The 21,701-nt window shown below is 34.4% G+C and overlaps 1 protein-coding gene across 2 annotated transcripts in view; it reads left to right on the top strand.

The window, feature by feature from the left end:
* The window catches only part of LOC105225021 (GTPase-activating protein), a 36,916-nt gene that overhangs the window by 9,173 nt on the left and 6,042 nt on the right, over positions 1-21,701 (top strand). For both annotated transcript variants that reach the window (XM_011203322.4, XM_049456989.1), the window contains exons 3-5: positions 17,593-19,385; positions 19,465-19,748; positions 20,634-20,832. In XM_011203322.4, the coding sequence (XP_011201624.2) occupies positions 17,593-19,385; positions 19,465-19,748; positions 20,634-20,832 (2,276 nt within the window). The remainder of the gene's footprint in view (positions 1-17,592; positions 19,386-19,464; positions 19,749-20,633; positions 20,833-21,701) is intronic.

The raw sequence follows: 21,701 nt of genomic DNA, 5'->3' as shown, positions 1-21,701 counted from the left end.
GCTTGAAATTGAACAAAATTCTTTTTAGAACTTTTCAAGAGCCCATAGAGCGAAGCGATGTCGCTTGGAAGGTGGAGCGGCTTTAGATCTTGCACAAGCTGTATTCGTCACCGAAACGACTCTCGACGATCTTCGTGTACCCTCTCAACTTGGACTGCTATATTTTCTTCAACATTTACTAAAGTCCTATGCGGTCTCTCTCTGTTTCCATAATTGGCATCAATTTATCGAAATGTATGAACTTTGGCCTGACAACTTTTCTCAAATTTTATGAAACACTTAAAAGTCGTAAATGCTCGAACTATTTTGGCGTTTCTGTTGTTGCCCAGACGCTTTTGGGTTGCAAAGCGTTAGTTATTTGTCATCAAAATCATTTAACAAGCCCAGAAAACCTGTCGAAGTCGGACCACAAGAGAAAAGGATGTAGGATGTTAAGTCGCGACTTTATTCTGGATGCCTGTTAGAGTATCCAGAACGAAGATGCGCAGAGGAAGTTAATACATATGTACATATGTATGATTTTTTTTCTTTTTTTTAAATATTTTTTTCGTTCTGCTTAACATAATTATATCTAGCCAAAACTTGCAACTACATACAAATATTTCTAAGAAGGGCAGTCGTTTCCGTCGCGCATATCGCTTTGCATCTTTCTGTATACTACTTGTATAGTAGTTATTTTTTCCGCACCATGGTTTGTATATTTTCATTTGAACTAACACCTACCTACACTTATTAGCTAAATTGTGTGCAATACCATTTTGCAATGTTGTTATATATGTACATGCATGTATGTCGATGTATTTCTTTTATTGTCTTTGGATCCTCGTATTTGTGTTGTTGTGCTTTTAATTACATCTTTCTCCATCAGCGACTAGATACACTAATATTGGTGAGCTCCAGGTGTTTGGCCAGTCAGCCAGTCTTCTTAATTGCTCCACGACGCCACCGCAATTTACATGAACCTAATACTCTTCAGCTGCTGTTTATTCCAGCAATGACGACGTCTAACAACTTCACATTAGTAAAATAAAACAAAGAACTCTACACGCAACAACAATGTGTCTAAACAATATTTTGTTATACATGTACATATGTATGTATGTAATTAACGCAAGCGTAGAATTGTTTTAAAAAAGCTTACCTCAAACCATTAGAACGACACAACTCAAAGAAAAGCAAGGTATAACTTCAATTGCTGGAAGAAGCGTAGAAAATTACTTGAATTGTGTAAAGTAGCTACAAAAACTAAGATGTTGTTATACAACTTATCACAAAAAGTACAAGCATGTTAACAACAACAAGACCGTCAACTAAAAGATACAAGCAAAACAAGAGAAAACGCAAGCACGTCTTCATAGAAATAAACTAAGCTGGAATTAAGTCAAGCTAAGTTGGCGAGTCGGCTTGTCTACACTTCAGTCGTCGTGCACGAACATTGACTCTGACTTTGAGTTTTCTACTATTCCTTGCTGAAGTTACAATATTAACAAAAAAAAAGTTACATAAAATAAAGAAATACAATGCAGAAAACCTAGAATTTTACACGAATCATTTGCTCGTAATGTCGACTGTTGCCTGATATGTTGGCTTAAACACGCAGTTGCTCATCATCATTATCGACAGCGTCATAATTGCACTCATCAGCACTACAATTACGCATTCGTTACTACTTGCGTACATATATGTGGGTATATATGTATTGTACATCTACAGTTGTGTTCATGAAAATATTAGTGTAACACCTTCTTATATTTAAAGACTCTTCCTAACATATTCTGATTGACAAGTCAAGACAAGAATGATTATTTTGGAAAAATATACATTTCAAATTATGAAAACGAAAAAATCCCCTTACATTTGCTTGTATTTAAGAGATTTACAATTTCCGGATCCGGTTCCTCCCAAAAAGAGCAATTTTGCTTTCATTAGTCCACATCACATTCCGTCATATTGGAAATGGCCAAAAGAAACATTCTTTTGCGAACTTTATTACTCCAGCCACATGTTTCTACGTCAGAAGTTACTTTCGAGGAACTTCTTAACTTCAAATTGTTTTCAAATAGCACCTTACGATTTGTAATAGTAAGGGACAATTTAATTTTTTTTTTATAATTTTTCAGGATCGCCAAGGATTGATTTTTAATGTCGTATAATCTGTCTGTCCTATAATATTGATTTTTGTAAATTTATCACCTTTATCCTCTTTTTTATCATTGTATTTTACACTGCATATCTTTGTGAATCCCTCTGTATCCCAGTATAGTTTTGATTCTTTGGATAATAATTTCTTCCTCTATCCATTAAAAATGAAAGAGCACTGGGATTTAAAAAGAAATTTCGTCAGAAAACTACTAAACACCAAACACATAAGATCATTCCAGGTACACTACTAAAATTTTTAAACATGGTGCTCTGAGCATCAAGAACCGATCGGGGTATGTAAACCTGTTTAAGTATGTTATGTTATCACTTGCCAGCTGGAAAATGTCTATAAAACCCAAATTTGGACAGGCAGGATAACGACCATACGATCTAACTAGCTAAGGAGAGTGGTTTGCATCAGAAAGGATCGATCAACGACTGTCCTGGCCAGGACAGCGCAGGTACTGGGCCTTAATTTGATCCAAAATTTTTTTGGGAAATGTTAAATGAGTTGTAGCAACAGCAATCCATTAAATAGAATACAACTTTGACCGGTTGTCAAGGAGGCATGTGCTCAAATCCTTATGAGACGATATCAGGATCTAATAGACACCATGCAACATCCGTGCAAAAAAAAATTTAAGACTTTACAACCAAATATTAGTGAATCTAAATGATTTACTACATACAATTTTGATTTTAACAAGATCTTTCTGTTTTTGCTTCAACAAAATTTTCGTGAACTTTTCGCAACTTTTGTAGTTTTTTTTAATAAATCATGTTAGTAAAAAATAAAATTATATTTAAATTAAATGTTATTGGTATTAAGTTCATACTTTGTATTTTTAACTTGATTTTTCTTTTCTAATGTTAGAAACCACCGGCAATGCTATTTCCATGAACACAGCTGTCCATATGTGTGTAAAGAAATACAATAAATGCGAATGTATATTTGTGTGTTACCGTACTCGGTGCCGCATGAGTATCATAATCGTAAGCCGTGTTCCTATGCCTGCATATTGCTGCGGCTTGGCGGCACTATTCTATTTCACGCCTGACCCCATGGGGTTCAACTCAGCCCCAGTTTAGAGCTTGCACGCATTATTCGCTGCAGCTCTGTAGCTGACCTTAAAATTAGAATTGACTTTTAATACGCACACAAGCAGCGAACACATAAAATGTATTACATACATATGTATATAGGTATGTATATAATAACTACACACTGTACATACATATACCCACAGCTTAGTAAAGCTAGAATAAACAAGTGCGGTGTGTGCTACCTCTACCTCGGCTCCTCTGTAATTGAGACCACTTTCAATTTGGCCCCCATTATTTGTTGCTGCGCCACCAGGGTGTGTATATTTCATATATACATAACTATATATGTCCATATGTATAAAGAAGTAAGTGATCCTTTGACATTTACGTGCTTACCGCTCATAAATGTATCTAACTAGATTAAACTCACTAACAACTATAATATGCTCTGCTGATAACAAGTAAGCTCACAGCGTTTATGGGTTGTTTAGTAAGTACGGAAAATTTGTAGTATAAACGACACTATTTTTTTATGAAATTAGCACAGTTTTAGTTTATAAAACTGGTGATGTAATAAGAAAGAGCAGCACGTTGCTATAAGTCAAAGAGAATTCTTTGCAAATTCCTTTATGTATGTAAACATTCTCTAACTTAGCATAATCAAAGCAAGAAAATATTGATTTTTTCAAAATCTCTTCCAAAAAAATCGGGTATTGCGACAAATTCTTATTTCAAAATCTCTTGAAAAATCGAAGCTTTTACCAAAAATTTTTTTCTTCATTAATTACCACAGGACTTTATTTAAGAAAAGTGTAAAGAAATATCAAAATGATCGGTTCATACCGTTTCGATACCCTTTGCAATCAATATCTTCGAAAAAAGTTGAATAAATTTAAAATTTTGCAGAAAGCATGCTTAAATTTGAAATTCGAAACTTTTTTCTTATTTGAAATTCGTATTTTTAGTTTAACATTTTTTAAGGTATTCAAATGTAATAGCTGATTAAAATACGAAATCCGTAATCCACAATAATTCAACACGTTCTGTCTAAAAATATATAGATACATATATTTATATATATTTCTTATAAGCTTTTCTAGTCATACATGATGTGTTTTATGTGCCTATGTGGTTATATTTTTATCGCTTGCGTAAAATAGGCCTCCGGCAGTGTTTATCTGGTATTTTTCATTGTTTACACCAACTGTCTATCTGTTGGCTCTAAGTTAATTTACGCACAGTAGTCTTTTGTTTTTGCTGTTTGCAAATATTTTATCACTTTCTCTTGAAAAACTTAATCTTAGTAATGCAGCAAATTTCGTAGATAATGTTTGTATAGTTGATGGCATTTGCTTTTGTTTTGTCTGAAAATTAGCTTGTCTAAAGAAAAAATGAAGAAAGCAAAAGAAAATTTGACATTTCATGATTTGTGAGCACGCAAATACCACCACGTTGCTCCATATGCTAGAGGTTAATAGAATATAATAATGTGAAATTTCTTCAGACACAGACTTTCTAGTTTCAATTAATGAAAAACTGGTTTTTTTTTATAAAATTATAATCTTGATTGCGTATGAGAAAAAGTAAACCAAAAGCAAATCTATTTTGTAAAACGCTTACCGTCATTATTATTTTAATTTCTGAAACATCAAAAAAATACCAAAACTTAAAAGTAAACTAAGCTAAGAAGTCAGTTACGTTTGCTCGAAAAATCAAATAAAGATCAAAGTGAACTTTTATATACATATTTTTATATACTTTTATACATAGGTTGAATGCTCGCCCTGGGTAACAGCAAACTAAAACGGAAACATGCATAACTTTTGATTCGCAAAAGCAGATGGAAATTTGCCGGTGTTGCGCAATATCTTCTTGCTGCTGAAGCTGTCATTGTTGTAGCTGCTGTTCGTTTTCTATTGATGTTATTGTTGTATTATTTTCATGTGACCAAAGCTACATCCTGGTGCTTCGGCTTCGGTTGCCGTATGCGCATGCACACATTGAATCATTTTACGCGAACGTGTTCTTTTACTCCTCCTTCTTCCGCTGAATCTTCACTTTACAGCTTTGTCTGTCGCTGAAGTTCTATTATTCAGTTCATTTTTGCAAGCTGATAGTTTTCTTTTACGTGCGCAGTTGAGTTGGGCAGCCCACCATGGTGACGCAAAAAAGAAGTGCTGCATCATCAGCATCCCCTGTTCCTGGAAATCAAACTCATCCACACATACTTACATACATACATGTGTATGTATACAATTAGATACAGTCATGAAAATGAAGATATCTTCAGCTAAGAGTCAAACGTTCATACATCCATATGTAGGCATCAGTATGTAAAGGGTTGCTTGAGAGCTGTATTAATAAATGACTTAGGGAATTTCTTATATTAATATGTGCAAAATATGATAATTACTGTTATTGCTACTTAGAACATACTCGCATAATTCCTCAGACAAAATCTTTAATATTCTATCACTGAATTCCTAAGTAGTTATACGTGATAAGGTTAAATAACTTATATTTTATAGTAATTGCTCGCCAAAAAAGGAATTCCCACATATTAACTAGCAATAACTAATAATCTAATATAAATCGATTGTATTTTCCACTTTTTATTAGCTTTTATATTCAGACTTATCGTAAAGTTCGCATGAACACCATTCGCTATGGAAAAATGTTTAAATTTGAATTTTTCTTATAGTGAAATTCACATGGAAAAAAGCTCCCGTATTCGAAAATTTTCCCTAAAAATTAATGCATTTTTTTCACGCGAATCTTTGAAATTTGTTCATAAAATTGTTAGTTGTGAACAACTATCGATAAAATTTATTAACTATTTACTTGATTGTAAAAACTTTTTATATGAACGCCTAAAACAAAACATAGTTGACGTTTTTGGTCATTACAAAGGTCGGAAAGAAAAAGTTTTAAAAGAAAACAACGAGAAAGTGCATGTATTTTGAATGAAGTTACATGATTCTTCCAATAGCAAGGCCACCATCGAAATCGATTTCAGAATGAAAAAAGTTGCTACTCAACCTTCTTTCTTGTTGGCGCAGCCACCGCTTACGCGGTTTTAGCCGAGTTTACATCCGCAGGGCAGTCGTTCTTCCTTTTCGCTGTTTGGTGGGATCATTCAATTTTTTTTAAATCATTCCTTCATGTACACCAATACTTCCGAATATACATATCTGCTTAATTTATTTAAAATATATGTATGTATGTACGATATATAATTAAAAATAAAAACACGCATTTAAACTAAAACGGTCGCATAATTAGCTAACGGGTGATTTTTTTGAGGTTAGGATTTTCATGCATTAGTATTTGACAGATCACGTGGGATTTCAGACATGGTGTCAAGGAGAAAGATGCTCAGTATGCTTTGACATTTCATCATGAATAGACTTACTAACGAGCAACGCTTGCAAATCATTGAATTTTATTACCAAAATCAGTGTTCGGTTCGAAATGTGTTTATCGACAAATTTTGTTCAGCGATGAGGCTCATTTCTGGTTGAATGGCTACGTAAATAAGCAAAATTGCCGCATTTGGGGTGAAGAGCAACCAGAATGCACTGTTTGGTGTGGTTTGTACGCTGGTGGAATCATTGGACCGTATTTTTTCAAAGATGCTGTTGGACGCAACGTTACGGTGAATGGCGATCGCTATCGTTCGATGCTAACAAACTTTTTGTTGCCAAAAATGGAAGAACTGAACTTGGTTGACATGTGGTTTCAACAAGATGGCGCTACATGCCACACAGCTCGCGATTCTATGGCCATTTTGAGGGAAAACTTCGGACAACAATTCATCTCAAGAAATGGACCCGTAAGTTGGCCACCAAGATCATGCGATTTAACGCCTTTAGACTATTTTTTGTGGGGCTACGTCAAGTCTAAAGTCTACAGAAATAAGCCAGCAACTATTCCAGCTTTGGAAGACAACATTTCCGAAGAAATTCGGGCTATTCCGGCCGAAATGCTCGAAAAAGTTGCCCAAAATTGGACTTTCCGAATGGACCACCTAAGACGCAGCCGCGGTCAACATTTAAATGAAATTATCTTAAAAAAGTAAATGTCATGAACCAATCTAACGTTTCAAATAAAGAACCGATGAGATTTTGCAAATTTTATGCGTTTTTTTTTTAAAAAAAGTTATCAAGCTCTTAAAAAATCACCCTTTATATACGTTTACATTTTTTTTACGTCACTAAATCAAAACAAAACCATATGTACATTGTATGTGACAACTTGCCGAAGTTCACAATAGCACAATTGAAAGGGAATGATTTATTTACGCCTAGTTTACAAGAAGGCTGATTTTGTATATTTTTTCTTCAGAAATAATTGGTTCTACAAATAGAAATTTATTAAGTTTTTTCTTAACCTAAATTTTAAGAGGTGAATTTTAAAGAAGTTATTTGTAAATATTTTATATAAACTAATTTTAACCATAATAATATATGACCAATAGATCAGTCGCAAACAAAATATTTCTATCCTACTGCTTCATTGTCAAAATTTTGTGTTCATCATGCTGGTCATTTACATATGTACATATATATTTTATACGGTCTCCAACGTTTCAATCTGGGTATTAAAAACTTCGTCAAAAACTTAATATATTCTGTTCAGGATAAACAAGTTCATTCATTGTTTGGCCAAAGTCTTTTAATATTAATGATAAATACTCCTTATCGCATAATATAATTTAGTGTAATTCAGAATCAGTGGTAAGCCGCAGAACCATAATTTTATAATAATTTGCAATACCATTACTCATCATAGTTATGTTAAAATACCATGTCTGTTGGAAAATCGATGACTTATTTGCATGAAACGTATGTACTTATGTCTACTTGCCTTCTACCGTCATTTATTCTATCTTAATCATGCCTTGGACATTTGATGAAATAAGTCCACTGTTTTAAATTATGGCTCATTCTTAGCGAACAAGCAACTTACTGGTCATTGGTCCAAACAAAAATTGGTTAGAAAAAATATTTTTTTTCTCGCTTTGCTACAAATCAAACTGTACACATCACACATTGCCATCGGCCGGCTGCGTTGCAGGTCAATCGTTACGCTGCCGTTGAATGAGAATGAGCACTGTTCTTCATGATCTTCATCATCTCTTAGCATGTGTGCTAGCACATGTGTTTTTTTATGTATAAATATAAACGTATATATTTAGTAGTATTGGTTGGTTGTTGGTCCGGCTTCTTTTCCTGCCTGCCTGCAGGTAAACCATCCATACATTCTACTTACTAACTGCACCGGTTGATACACCAGCTTTATTGCTATTGCAGTGTTGCTTCTTTTTCATTTTGGTTATACAGATGTATACATACATATGTGTTATGTGTGCATTTGTGTGTGTGTGTGTGAGTACGTGTATGAACCAAGTTCAATTTCCGGTCTTATTGCTGCGGCTGCAGCGGTACAATACACTTTACGCTAAAGTCATAAAACGGGCATGGCGTTGACGTTGCTGTTGCTGTTTCTGTTGGTGCTGCCGTTGCCGTTGATGATGATGCAGCTAATGAAGCTGCTTTCGATACATATGTACATACTCGTTTTAACTGCACTTTGTACAAGTGTGCTGGCCCACGCCTATTACAACACATCGTTTCAGACGACTTGTACGAGTATATTAAACCTGTACCTAGTACATCCGCACACATTAATCCACACGTACAATAGTAGAGTTTGCTTGCATCCATACCCTGCTGGAAAATTCTTTGGCTTTATTCATAAAGAATCAACGAGTTATACGCATTAACGTCCAAAAAGGTGACAATGTGTGTACCGTTTGACATTATTTTTGGATAATACAGTAGAAGAGGGTATTATGTATGACACTAATACCTTTTTTATGCATTTCTTCATATTTCAAATCAAATTTCCTTTCTTATTAATAATTTTAATATAATACATCTTGTATTTGGAAACGCTTGGTTTTCAATTGAAAAATACCTAGTTGTTAACTAGAATGGCTATTTTTGAACTATTTTACGAATTGGTTTACGTTCTCCTTTCAAATCAATCAGAGATACGAACACATGTAACATACATACAAATATTAATGTACGATTATATGCGCGTATGTAGTATAAATCATATAGTAATAGTCATAGTAACACGTTTTGCTATTCATCTAGCCCTCATCGATTGCTTCTTAGTACGCATACAACTATTTTCTTCTACGTCCGATATTTCTTTATTATCATTGCAGCTGCAGTTTACTCAGTTCATTTATTTCCCATCTTTCACTCATCAATTATAGTTTCCTTCCAGCTTTCTAACCATAGTAAGTATATTATCTATGCTACAAAATCAAAGCTACACTATTACCCTTTGGAATGGTAGTTTGCATCTGTCAAGCAATATTAATTCTTGTTTGGTATAAAATGTTCCAGGTATATTAAAAATTACTCACCATAATGCTTATTCTTTGCATTTCTAAGTCACCTTTGGCAGCTTCGAAACTTTTTCTAAATACATTGTGCTCAGTGAGAAAACGTTTATGAGTGTTCGACTTACACTAAAATTACACCCCGAACAACGTATATTTGCAATGAAGCTTAACGCCCAGAAGGACCCTATAAATTATATGCATACAAGCGTGGTGAGCCAATTCAGCATGGCCGTCTGTATAAACGCTAACCTAGTCCCTCAGCTTTTGAGGTATCGATCTGAAATTTTGTACATGTTCTTTTCACTTTTTATACCCTGAACAGGGTATATTAAGTTTGTCACGATGTTTGTAACACCCAGAAGGAAGCATCGGAGACCCTATAAAGTATATATATAAATGATGAGTATGTTGAGCTGAGTCGATTTAGCCATGTCCGTCTGTCTGTCCGTCCGTCTGTATATATACGAACTAGTCCCTCAGTTTTTAAGATATCCTTTTGAAATTTTGCAAACGTAATTTTCTCTTCAAGAAGCTGCTCATTTGTCGGAATGGCCGATATCGGACCACTATAACATATAGCTGCCATACAAACTGAACGATTGGAATCAAATGCTTGTATGGAAAACTTTCACATTTGACCAGATATATTCACGAAATTTGGTAGAGATTATTTTCTAAGACAACAGAGTAATTTTCGAAGAAATTGTTCAGATCGGTTAACTATAGCATATAGCTGCCATACAAACTGAACGATCGGAATCAAGTTCTTGTATGGACAACTTTCACATTTTACCAGATATATTCACGAAATTTGGTAGAGATTATTTTCTAAAGCAACAATGTAATCTCCGAAGAAATTGTTCAGAACGGATTACTATAGCATATATGTAGCTTCCAAACTGAACACATAGTTACTAACAGAAATGCACCTGTGAAGGGTATTTAGCTTCGGTGCAACCGAAGTTAACGTTTTTTCTTGTTTCATAATAAAATATAACTGCCAAATAAGCTGACCCATCAAAATCAAGAAGTTGTATGAAGAACTTTTCAAGATATCTTCACGAATTTTGGCACAGTCTTTTACGGAAGGGTAAAATAGCTTCTATGTAATTCGCGAGATGTTGTATATCTTCTCGGAAAGATAAGAAGAAACAGTGACCAGATCTATACATATTAGGGTGTCCGCTATTTCCCAAATTTATTTTTGAGTCTGCAGTGCTCTCAAAATTTTTAGTAAATGCCCTAAAAAGAATTATGAAACCCATATGAACTCTTAATATTGATAATAACCCGATAAATAACATGGGGTTTTCGTACTTTTTGTAATTAATTTTTTCTTTGCGAAACCAATTGATACATTACTGCGGCACCGAATTATTTTTGTAGGAAATTGAACCTTAACAAAAAGTTTCTCAGAACTTTTTTAAAAAAATCACTTCCGTCAAAGTTATTCAAGGAAAGTTTTTGATGTGAAATTTGACACAGATATCACTGACTGACCAAAAAAAAAATTATTTCGATTTTTTCAAAATTGTTTGGAGGAACCTGGCCCTAATTGATTCCAAATATAAGTATCCTCAAAAACTTTGTTTCATATCTCTCTCCACGATACAGTGACCTATATTAGAATGTAATGGGGTATATTTATTAACCTTGCATTGCAACTGACTTTGTAGAAAGTTTTATTCACTTAATTCATATAATGCCCTTTTAATTCTGCTATCAAAATTAATCATATTAGGCTCGAAAATATAATTACTAACTAAAAGAGCTCCATTAAAAAAGTATTGTGTGTCAAAAACTGCTCAACTTGGTTGCATGGCAATTATAAGCAAATTATTCGTCGAGTCACTTCATACTCGCTACTTATTTAATACAAAGATGTTTATAAACCATAAAAAAAAATATTCGTACAATTTCGTTTGTGTTACTCGAATAACCTTCAGTGGCGTCCAAATGAAGCGACTTGATTAACTTGGCAATTTGTTGTTTTTGCTGGATAAAATACATTTGAAGGAGACACATACCACTCACATGTTTGGAATGCTATTAAAAAAGGCAAAAAATAAACAGTTATATATAAAAAAACATTTCAATGTATATTACATTTACGATGCCATGTAACAGGCGGACGAACTGGGTGAAAAAGAAAACATAGCAAATACGAAAGTGTCATTTGAGCAGCTGGTAAGGTAATAGTTTCCTTTTCGCATTAATCAAAACTATTTCTGCCCGTTATTGCCACTACTGTAAGCTGCTGCTGGTATTGCTTCTAACTACTACCATATATTGCTGTTGTTGTGATTTTATTTTACTATTTTTTTATTTTTGCTGAGACACCATATTTGGCGACAGGCTGTCATTGCGAAATGCAAAGTGAATTGTGAATAGAATTTTTTACGAAAGTCATAAAAGCACTCGTGTTACATAAACTCGCGCGAATTGCGGCACCGCAATTTCATAATGTGTAACTTATTATATTATATTGCTCATACGAATAGAGTTTAGGGTTTGTACATATGTACATATGCAATATTTGATCATCAAGAAAACACAATGCAACGTTAAATACAATTTTTACTTATTATTTAATTTAATTTTTTCATTTAAAATGTGTTGGCTCATCGGTCTACCAGATTAACCTAACCTACAGGTACTCATGGATCAAAATTGTTCATACTATATAACAATAAATATAAAATAGCTTTAATATCTCGTGCACAGCTGTCGATCCACAGCAAAATACCAAATTGTACTTGACGTTAGAATATATTCTGGTTCCCACAGGCAATTGTGTATAGATATTATTAAATATTATCAACCCTTATTACTTATAGTAGATCAAATATCAAAATTAAAACACTGTTCAAGAGCAAAGCGGCAACTATAATCCACTTGCCTTCCATAAAGGATGTTATTAAAGAAATTCAAATAGCAAATACTGCTATATTTTATATAGTATTTGGTAAAATAAATATTTATTAGTAAATGAATCATAATCATTATGAACATCTAAACAATCCAATGAGAATTTTTTCAATGCTATGAAAAGAAATTTCCAATCAGTTGCCTTGAACTACATTTCGATATTATGGTTTTTTTGTGATACTTTCTCATTTTATAGATAATATTGATCAGGTTTTTATCCTAAAGAAAATGGTTTGATTTTCTATCGAACAAAATTAAAAGCAAAATGGCGTGGTCGTTGTCGAATAAAATTGTGTTAAATCATGATCGATCGCGAACATTTTTGTTGAACATTAGTCTCCGATTCTCAAACTGTAAATTGTTAAACTACTTCATTAAAATTTTTATTTTATATGTATATGAATCATGTTGCGTATAATTTATGAAAACAATGAATATACTAAGTATCCATTATCAAACTTTTACGTGTATAATGAATACTGCGGCGGTTCGCTTTGCCATTATTTATTTAACGGGCACACACTTGTGGTGCCTGCCACCAAATAAAATTATATGAAGATTTTACACGCACATTATTTACATTTCTACATACTTACATACATATGTATGTACCGTGCGCTACCGGGATTCGCTACCGTCAAGTAAATATAACTATTATTCATATTTCTATTTTATTTTCTGTTTAACAATATTTACTTGTGTTTCGCTGCTTTTTGATTTTTTTTATACGCAACGTATACATCAACATATCGTACATAAATACACATGTACATACATACATATGTAAATATACATATGTGATGTGTACCCAATGATAATGAAAATTTAAATGAAAAATGCAAATTTGCAAAAACAAAATTATTGATTCAGCATTCGTTTAGCGAACTTCGCTAGAAATGCGGCAATCGAAGTTTAAAATTTTATTCGTTTATCGTATACCATCTGTGCCTTTAACTAGGTGTATGTACTCCTTTGTCGGAATTTTTATTGAGCGTGTGTCCGCTTTTTACAAACCGACCGGTAATGAAAGATAAGCAATAAATTATGTGTACATAATTTAATTTTTATTCGGTTTATTCTTTCCTTTTGACTATTTATCTCATTATATTGACACTATGAATGATATTTATTTTATTTTATTATACAAATTGTTTAAAAATTGTATAAACCGTGATAAAGTGAATTGTCATTTCAACATCCTTTCAATCAAGCAATAATTTCATTCTTTGCTGCTTATTTGTATTTTTTCCGCTCTTTTCTGAAGTTTTTAATTTGCACGATTTCCTCTTTGATAACACAATTTCGCTTAGTCATTTTGTAGTAAAATCGTCATTGTATATCATTAAGCTAAATTATATGTCGGTATGAGTATGTGTATAATTACGTTAGTACTGCAATTTATATTTGTCTGCATTAGATATAATAAAAGCTTTTTTTTAGTAGTGGTCGTGAAAATTTTCATTCACAAATACATATGTATTTTAAATTAAATTGTCATGTATAATATTGAGTTGCAATTCATTTTACGGTATATGATTTCATTCAGTATTTTAGGAATGTCGCAAATAAAGTAAGAAAAACTTCGGCTATACTCAAGCTATAATACCCTTAACAGGTGCGAGAAATGAGCAGCTCCTTGGAAAGTAAAAACATGTGCAAAATTTCAGATCTACATACATATATCTTAAAAACTGTGAGACTAGTTCGCGGATATACAGACGACTTAGCTCATCGCGCTGCTCATTTGTATAATTTATAGGATCCCAACTTTCATCGGCTATAATCCGTAATAGCATTGACAGACGACAGCGTTAATCCGGATTAATTACATTTATCATAATTTTAGAGATTTAGCTGCATATCCGTTGACAATATTTTAAGGAATGGCCAATTTTAATCTATTGTGAATGAAAAACAAACACCAGCTTTTCAATATTAAAACAAGAAGTTTTATGTTATGATGCAGTTTTAAAAATAACGTGTTGATATGTTTTGTTATAAAAAATGGTTTTATACAAATTGGTCGGCTAACAACGGCAATGTTTATATTCTATCCATTTTCATTGAAAATATTATAAAAATGACAAGAGCTTCTAACTCGCATAATTGACGTCTGTCACCTACAAATTTGGATCTGATTAAGTGCGCAGTTAATACGTATTAACGCTGCCGTCTGTCAAGGCTATAAGCGGTGTCTACGCCAATAAAGAAGAACAAACTTTCATGGCAAGAATATTATTATTTATATATCCTGTTCAGGGTATAAATATTAAAAAATAAATGATTTATTTTATGGACACATTTGATAAGGCGAATATACTTATTTAGTATACGATTCAAGTCATTGTATTTGTGCCGATTAAAATTATTGTTTGCAGAGTGGCTTGAGGGTGGGACTTCCACCCGGAAACAGACGTCCATAAAATAAAATGATTAAAGGATAAGATATATGATACAATGTTTTGCAAAATATTATAAAATACTACAAATTTATTGAAGTCGGTGAATTGCTTGCGCCAGCTACTTATCACTCTTTTTTTACACTCTATAAACTCATTGCGCGTTCTGAAAACAGCTGTGACAACAATTCTGCTTTGTTTCAAATAAATACAGATTTATATATACAATATATGTTTGTATGTAAATCAATCTACATATATATTTATATGCATATGTATGTATATACTCATAAGTTCCTATCAACGTATGCATACAACATTCCTTTGGTGGCATTCACTAATCGCAGTCTAAATGATAAGATTACTCTTGCGCTCACACTAAGCACATACTTAGCATATCTTTTCTATTTTATTTTGCTCGTTTCCCTTGTATTTGCAGTTCATTCATTTGTTGATTTGCTATTTGCACTTCATTTCCGCTTAGTTGCTATTTTTTCATTCACTATCCTAGACGTGGTTGTTGCAGTTTTTGTTTTTCTTATCTACTGCCCGGCTTTACGGTGCTTTAGGCGATTCGATATCATAAGTATTCGCTCGTCCCACAAACGAATGAACGAATGCCCACATATTTGGGCTTATACATACATACAAATCTACATAAATAATTCTATGTATGCTTTACATATATATGTATATATATGTACATATGATTGTATACTGTTACGTTAGCGCTTATTGACTGTTTTCGTAATAGCTCTTGCTGATATTCTGGCAATTTTCTTGAATGGCGGGCAACACGGGCTCTCAATTCTCCCCACACTCTTAGCGCTTTTTGCGCGAGTGGAATGTCACGTCAAAATAAAGTAATTGCCTCTGTTAACGCAACACCCACAAATGTCTGTACGTACCTCCATTCAATGGGTGAAATTCACTTCATTCATGTACTATATAGTATACTGTTTATTCTTATCAATGAGTTTTGTTGGCAGCGTTTGCCAAACTTTCTGTTCTGAAAATACAAAATGCAAATGTTTTTAAATGAAAAGCGCTGGAAAATTGAAAATTTATTTTTATTTAAATATTTTTATATTAAAAAAACAACATACTCTACTACTCTAATAGTATTTAAAATAAGTATGTTCCTTAAAATAAAAATAAAAAAACTCTATAAACACATACATTTGGATCTAAGTTTCAATGGAAGGAAGTGTGAAATACCATAGTGTGATCATACAAGCCATTCTTCAGAATGGTAGTCAGCAGATGTGGTTCCCTTTCACTGCGTCGTCTCCGTCGTAAAATTAATGACACTTCCGCTCAGGTATTACGTTGAACGCCACGCGCTGCTAAATCACATACATATAACAAATATGTACATATATACCTCCATACTGGATACATATTCTTATGTACCGCAGCTCGGTTGTTCTTCGACCTTTGCTACGATATTCAGTTTGTATGCACACATGTTTGTATGTATGTACATACATATGTATGTTGTATTTCGCAAATTCTTATACGCTGCGGTTGTACTCATTCCCTTTTGCCTTGTCGTCCGATGAATGACTTTGACTTTCCGCTGAAACAACATCGGCACAATGCCTTTATATGCGTGTGATGTGCCAATACCGGCATATCCATCGTCAACGCCATGAATGGCAGGAAGTCACGTTTTCGCTTCCTCTGCTTGCGGCATTTTCATATGTTTTTCTTTCAGTAGGTTTATTTTTTCAACATTCGGTTGCCTTGTCACATTGATATTTCCTAAACTATATAGACATACACGTAATACATATAGTATATACATAGGTATGCGTGCTCGATATGTATCTACCATAATGTGCTTACGTATTGCCTTTGAGGGTTGGCCCGGCAATAACTTGCGCCTTTACCGCCATCGCTAGTTTTGGGCACTTGTCCAAAAAGTTAGGCATGCCACTACCATTTTCATTCATTCATTGATTTCTCTACAAGTTCGTGTTTAATATTTATTAAACATTTAATGAGTTATACGCTTGGCAGGCAGGCAGGCACGTCAAGGTCATAAGGCGTGGTGGAATTCGATTTCATTGGCCATTGATGACATAGCCTGGCGGGTGTGAGTAAGTGGCTAGATTCTAGTAAATACGCTACTTTGTGTGTTCTAATTCAGAGGCGCGTGGGGCGCGTTGTTAGTACATGAATGTTTGTGTACATTTTGCTTGGAAATTATTCGAAATCGCTTTGCTAAAAAGAAAAGCCTACATGTGACGTGCACAATTTGATTTTTTTTCGTATTCATATATGTACATATATATACTATATTTTTATTTATTACCAAAAAAAAATTTATCAACACAGGCACAAATATACACACATACATATGTATGTACATAAGGAATGTCATACGTATTGGATTTTCAAAATACTTCATCCTTTATCGATTTTTTTTAGAGAAATATACAAATTTATTTACTTTGCACTCGTCTTAAATATGTATTTAAGAATTTGCGTTTCCTTCGAATGATAAACAGATCATCTACACATTTTAATAGGATTGAAATCGAAAGTGGAGAGAAAACAACAATCGATTTGTACTTTTATATTTAAAATATGTATAACACCACATCTCTGGTACAATATCAAATACTAAATAATATCTATATTTTATCTTTGCAGGAGAAGCTAAGAACCTGAGCAGTCGCAATGCGGCGAACACCAGTTGCAGCACACAAGGCGTACGCGATGTTTACTGCACAATCGCACTTGATCAGGAAGAAATTTGTCGCACGCCCACCATCGAACGCACATTGGCGCCGTTTTTTGGCGAGGAGTATCAGTTCAAAATACCACGACGCTTCCGGTATCTCTCCATATATGTGTGGGATCGTGATCGACATATGAAACAAGACAAACCAATTGGCAAAATAGCGATTAAACGCGAAGAACTGCATATGTACAATCACAAGGATAATTGGTTTGCATTGCGACCGGTTGATTCGGATTCCGAGGTGCAGGGTATGGCTCACATTGAGGTGCAATATGATGAGTTGCCAGTACATGAGCAACGTATAAACCTAATACGACCTAGCGATTATGATCGCAGTGACATTATCGAAGATATTAGCCATCATCATCACCAGCATCAGGCGCATCTGAATGATTACAAAGAGAATAGTGAACTGAGTAATATACAACGTGGTTCCCTAAAATCACCTGGCCTATTCGGCACGCATAACGAGCACAGCACGAATTGGAAGAATGTGATGCCTATGCGTTTTGCACGTGTTGCGGTCCGTTGTTTGGAATGTGTTGATTTGGCTAAAAAGAATGGCACTTGTGATCCGTATGTTATATTTACTGCGACTTATGCGAACAAACGGCAAGTGACGAGACGCACAAAAGTGCGTGAGAAAACCGTTAATCCGGAATTCGATGAGACGGTGTACTTTCTTCACCGTATAGATGCTGATAATTCGACAACCAAGTCGATTTCCTCACATCATGATGCCAGTACAACGAACTCCAATAAGGGTTATACAATTTATCCGCTCGACGGTGCTGAACTCTGTGAGATTTCCGTTGCTTTGTGGCACAATTCTGCGGGCATGGCCGATAAAGTGTTCCTCGGTGAAGTAAAAATACCCATTTCAAGTAAGCAACAACAAATCGTCGCCCAACAATCAGCGTGGTATTTTTTACAACCACGCTCCGCCAGTGCAACGAATCGTTCATTATCGTCCACACCGCGTTCATGTGCTACCCCACCTGGTACACGACTCAGTTGCGACAGCACGATCGGTACGTTACGCCTCAAATTACTTTATACTGCTGATCATGTCTTCCCGCTGGCAACCTACGATGACCTAATGAACCTGCTATTGGAGTCGGTCGACCAACGACCTATCACTGTGTCCGCCGTCTCTATACTAGGTGAGCTAGTGTCGTGTAAGACGGATATGGCGCAACCATTGGTGAGACTCTTCACGCACACCGGCCGCATTGCATCGATTATCAAAGCTTTGGCTGACTATGAAATATCCAACCTTACTGATCCAACGACAATTTTTCGCGGTAATACGCTTGTTTCGAAGATGATGGACGAAGCTATGCGACTATCTGGACTGCCTTATCTACATCAAACACTGCGACCGGTGCTCGCCCAAATATTGGCGGAGAAGAAACCCTGCGAAATAGATCCATCCAAAGTTAAGGATCGGTCAGCAGTCGATACAAATTTAAATCACCTGCAAGTTTATGTTGAACGTGTATTCGATGCAATTACGAAAAGTGCGGAGCGCTGTCCGAAGGTGCTCTGTCAGATATTTCACGATTTGCGCGAATGTGCTGGCCGACATTTCCCACGTAATCATGAAGTGCGATACTCAGTTGTATCCGGTTTCATATTTTTACGTTTCTTTGCACCAGCCATACTGGGTCCAAAGTTGTTCGATTTAACGTCAGAACCACTTGTGAGTACTTATTATAAATTGGCATTTAACTTTTTATTTATTCGTACATTATTTATAACCTTATATATTTTGCGTATAGGATCACCAAACGAATCGTACGTTAACACTCATTTCGAAAACGATACAATCACTTGGGAATTTGGTGAGCTCACGTTCTTCACAGCAGCCAAACAAGGAAGAGTACACCGGTCAGCTGTATAAGCGTTTCTACACGGAGAAGCATGTGACGGCAGTTAAGCACTTCTTGGAGGTGATTTCCACACCAGGCGAGGATTGTCGACTGCAAGGAGATGCAGCCAATATATTGTTGCCAGTTGTGTGCCCTGCAGATGGTACACTCGAACCAGTATTACTTAAAGAGGGGTAAGTTTCATATTTTTTGAAAAACAATAAATGAATTTAAAGCTTATGGTCTACTGCTGGCATATTCTAATATATACATATATACGGTTTCGCTTTGTTCTCTTATCTTCGGGCAAATATAAACACATTTGCACTACCACCACCATTTCAACGCAATCAACGCTAAATCCTTGCTAACATCTAATATAAATTCATGTGAAATGCATTTCCAACGTAACTAAAAAATTTACTAACATAGCGATGGGTAAGGATTATTCAAAATACTTGCACGAATCATTAAAGTTGGTCCATAGTTTTTAGTTTCGAAATTTTTTCACTTTTCGTATACTATAATCATTTTTAATTCGTTTTTCTAAAGCTTATATTATCTTTTTATATTTTGCATTAAATTCCTCTACTTAATAATTTAATTTTGACCAGTAAATTAAAACAAAAATAAAAAATAAAATTTTTAAAATAATATAATTAAAATATTTGTTCAATAATTCTTCAACTATATTACAGCTTAATGAGTTTACCGTTGATTCTTGAATGTTTTTAAGTTAAATTTTAAATTTTCATGACAGTGACATGTCACTTTTTTTAATTTTTTCTCGCATTATCCGTTTTTACCAATTCATATTAATTGTGCAGTTGGCTTTTATAGCCAACCTAATATTTTGTTAATTTAAAATATGAATTTGTTTTAATAATTATTTGAGCCTAGTACTTTCGTTGGCCGCTTTTCATTATCTCGGCTTTTTTTAGTTTATAACTAATTTTTTTTTTTCGTTTTTACTCTTATCTATCTATCTATATAATACACCGCACATGTGTTTGTATATACGCACCTAAATGCAAATTTTATCACTAACATTATGTTCACGTACACTTTCGCACATGCAGGATGATGACGAAATATCCACAGGGCCGTAAACGTTTCGGTCGTAGGCGTTTCAAGCAGCGTTACTTTCGTCTAACCACAAAAACCCTCAGCTATGCCAAATCAAAGGGCAAACAACCCATCTGTGATATACCATTGTCGGAGATTGAGCGCGTCGAGCAGCTGAATGAGAAGAGTTTTAAAATGCAAAACTGTTTTAAGGTGAGTAACAGACTACATATGTACGTTTGTATGTATTAATGGATAAATGTGCGTTCACACTTACGAAACAAAAAGCACAATAAATTAATGTACGCTAGAATGACAGTGGGCACATAACAAGTCGATTTTGAATATACCGAATTGAAAACACATAATGCCCACATATTATTGATGTCACATATATATATGTATGTGGACATGCTGCTATGCTGTAATTACGCGTAATTGCAAAACCATTTATAGTTCACAATGTCACAACGCCATTGCTGTTCGGCTTCGATGTTCGCCAGTTAGTATTGTCAACGCCAACTTATTGCATTTCGCAAATTCCAAGTCACACTCGAAAGTGTCTTGTGCAAAACCACTTCGGTGTTCAATTTTGCGCTCAATTGTGGGCGCCATATCGACACTTTTATGTACATATGTTTGCTAGTTATATTGTTTGGCCCAACATTGGCGGCTGACTTCTTTTACAATTACCCAGACGAGCATAGGCGGTATTGCCTATTTTGCCGTTAATTGGCATTTCGTATTATGGTATGTATTAAATAATTAAAAAATATGCGACAACGTTTAGCTTGTGGAACTTAATGGGTGTGACTTGTCTCTATCATGTGATAAAATGAATGAAATAAATAACAAACATAGTATAAAAAATAGGTGCAGATTTGCATGTACATGCCTTCAAAAAGAGGTAATAAATGAAAACCCACAGACCAAATATTTTCTTCGATATTTGCATTTGAATAGGAATAGTGTGGAAGTAGTTCTCACCCTGCACAACACAATTGCTACTTTAGAAATCTAAGATGCGCGGAAATCAAAATTTCCCTTTTCCTTTTTATAAGGTTTTTAATACGCTTTACACT

This window comes from Bactrocera dorsalis, chromosome 5 (genome assembly GCF_023373825.1).
Source record: "Bactrocera dorsalis isolate Fly_Bdor chromosome 5, ASM2337382v1, whole genome shotgun sequence".
Taxonomy (NCBI): domain Eukaryota; kingdom Metazoa; phylum Arthropoda; class Insecta; order Diptera; family Tephritidae; genus Bactrocera; species Bactrocera dorsalis.
This window is presented reverse-complemented; position numbering and strand designations above follow the sequence as displayed.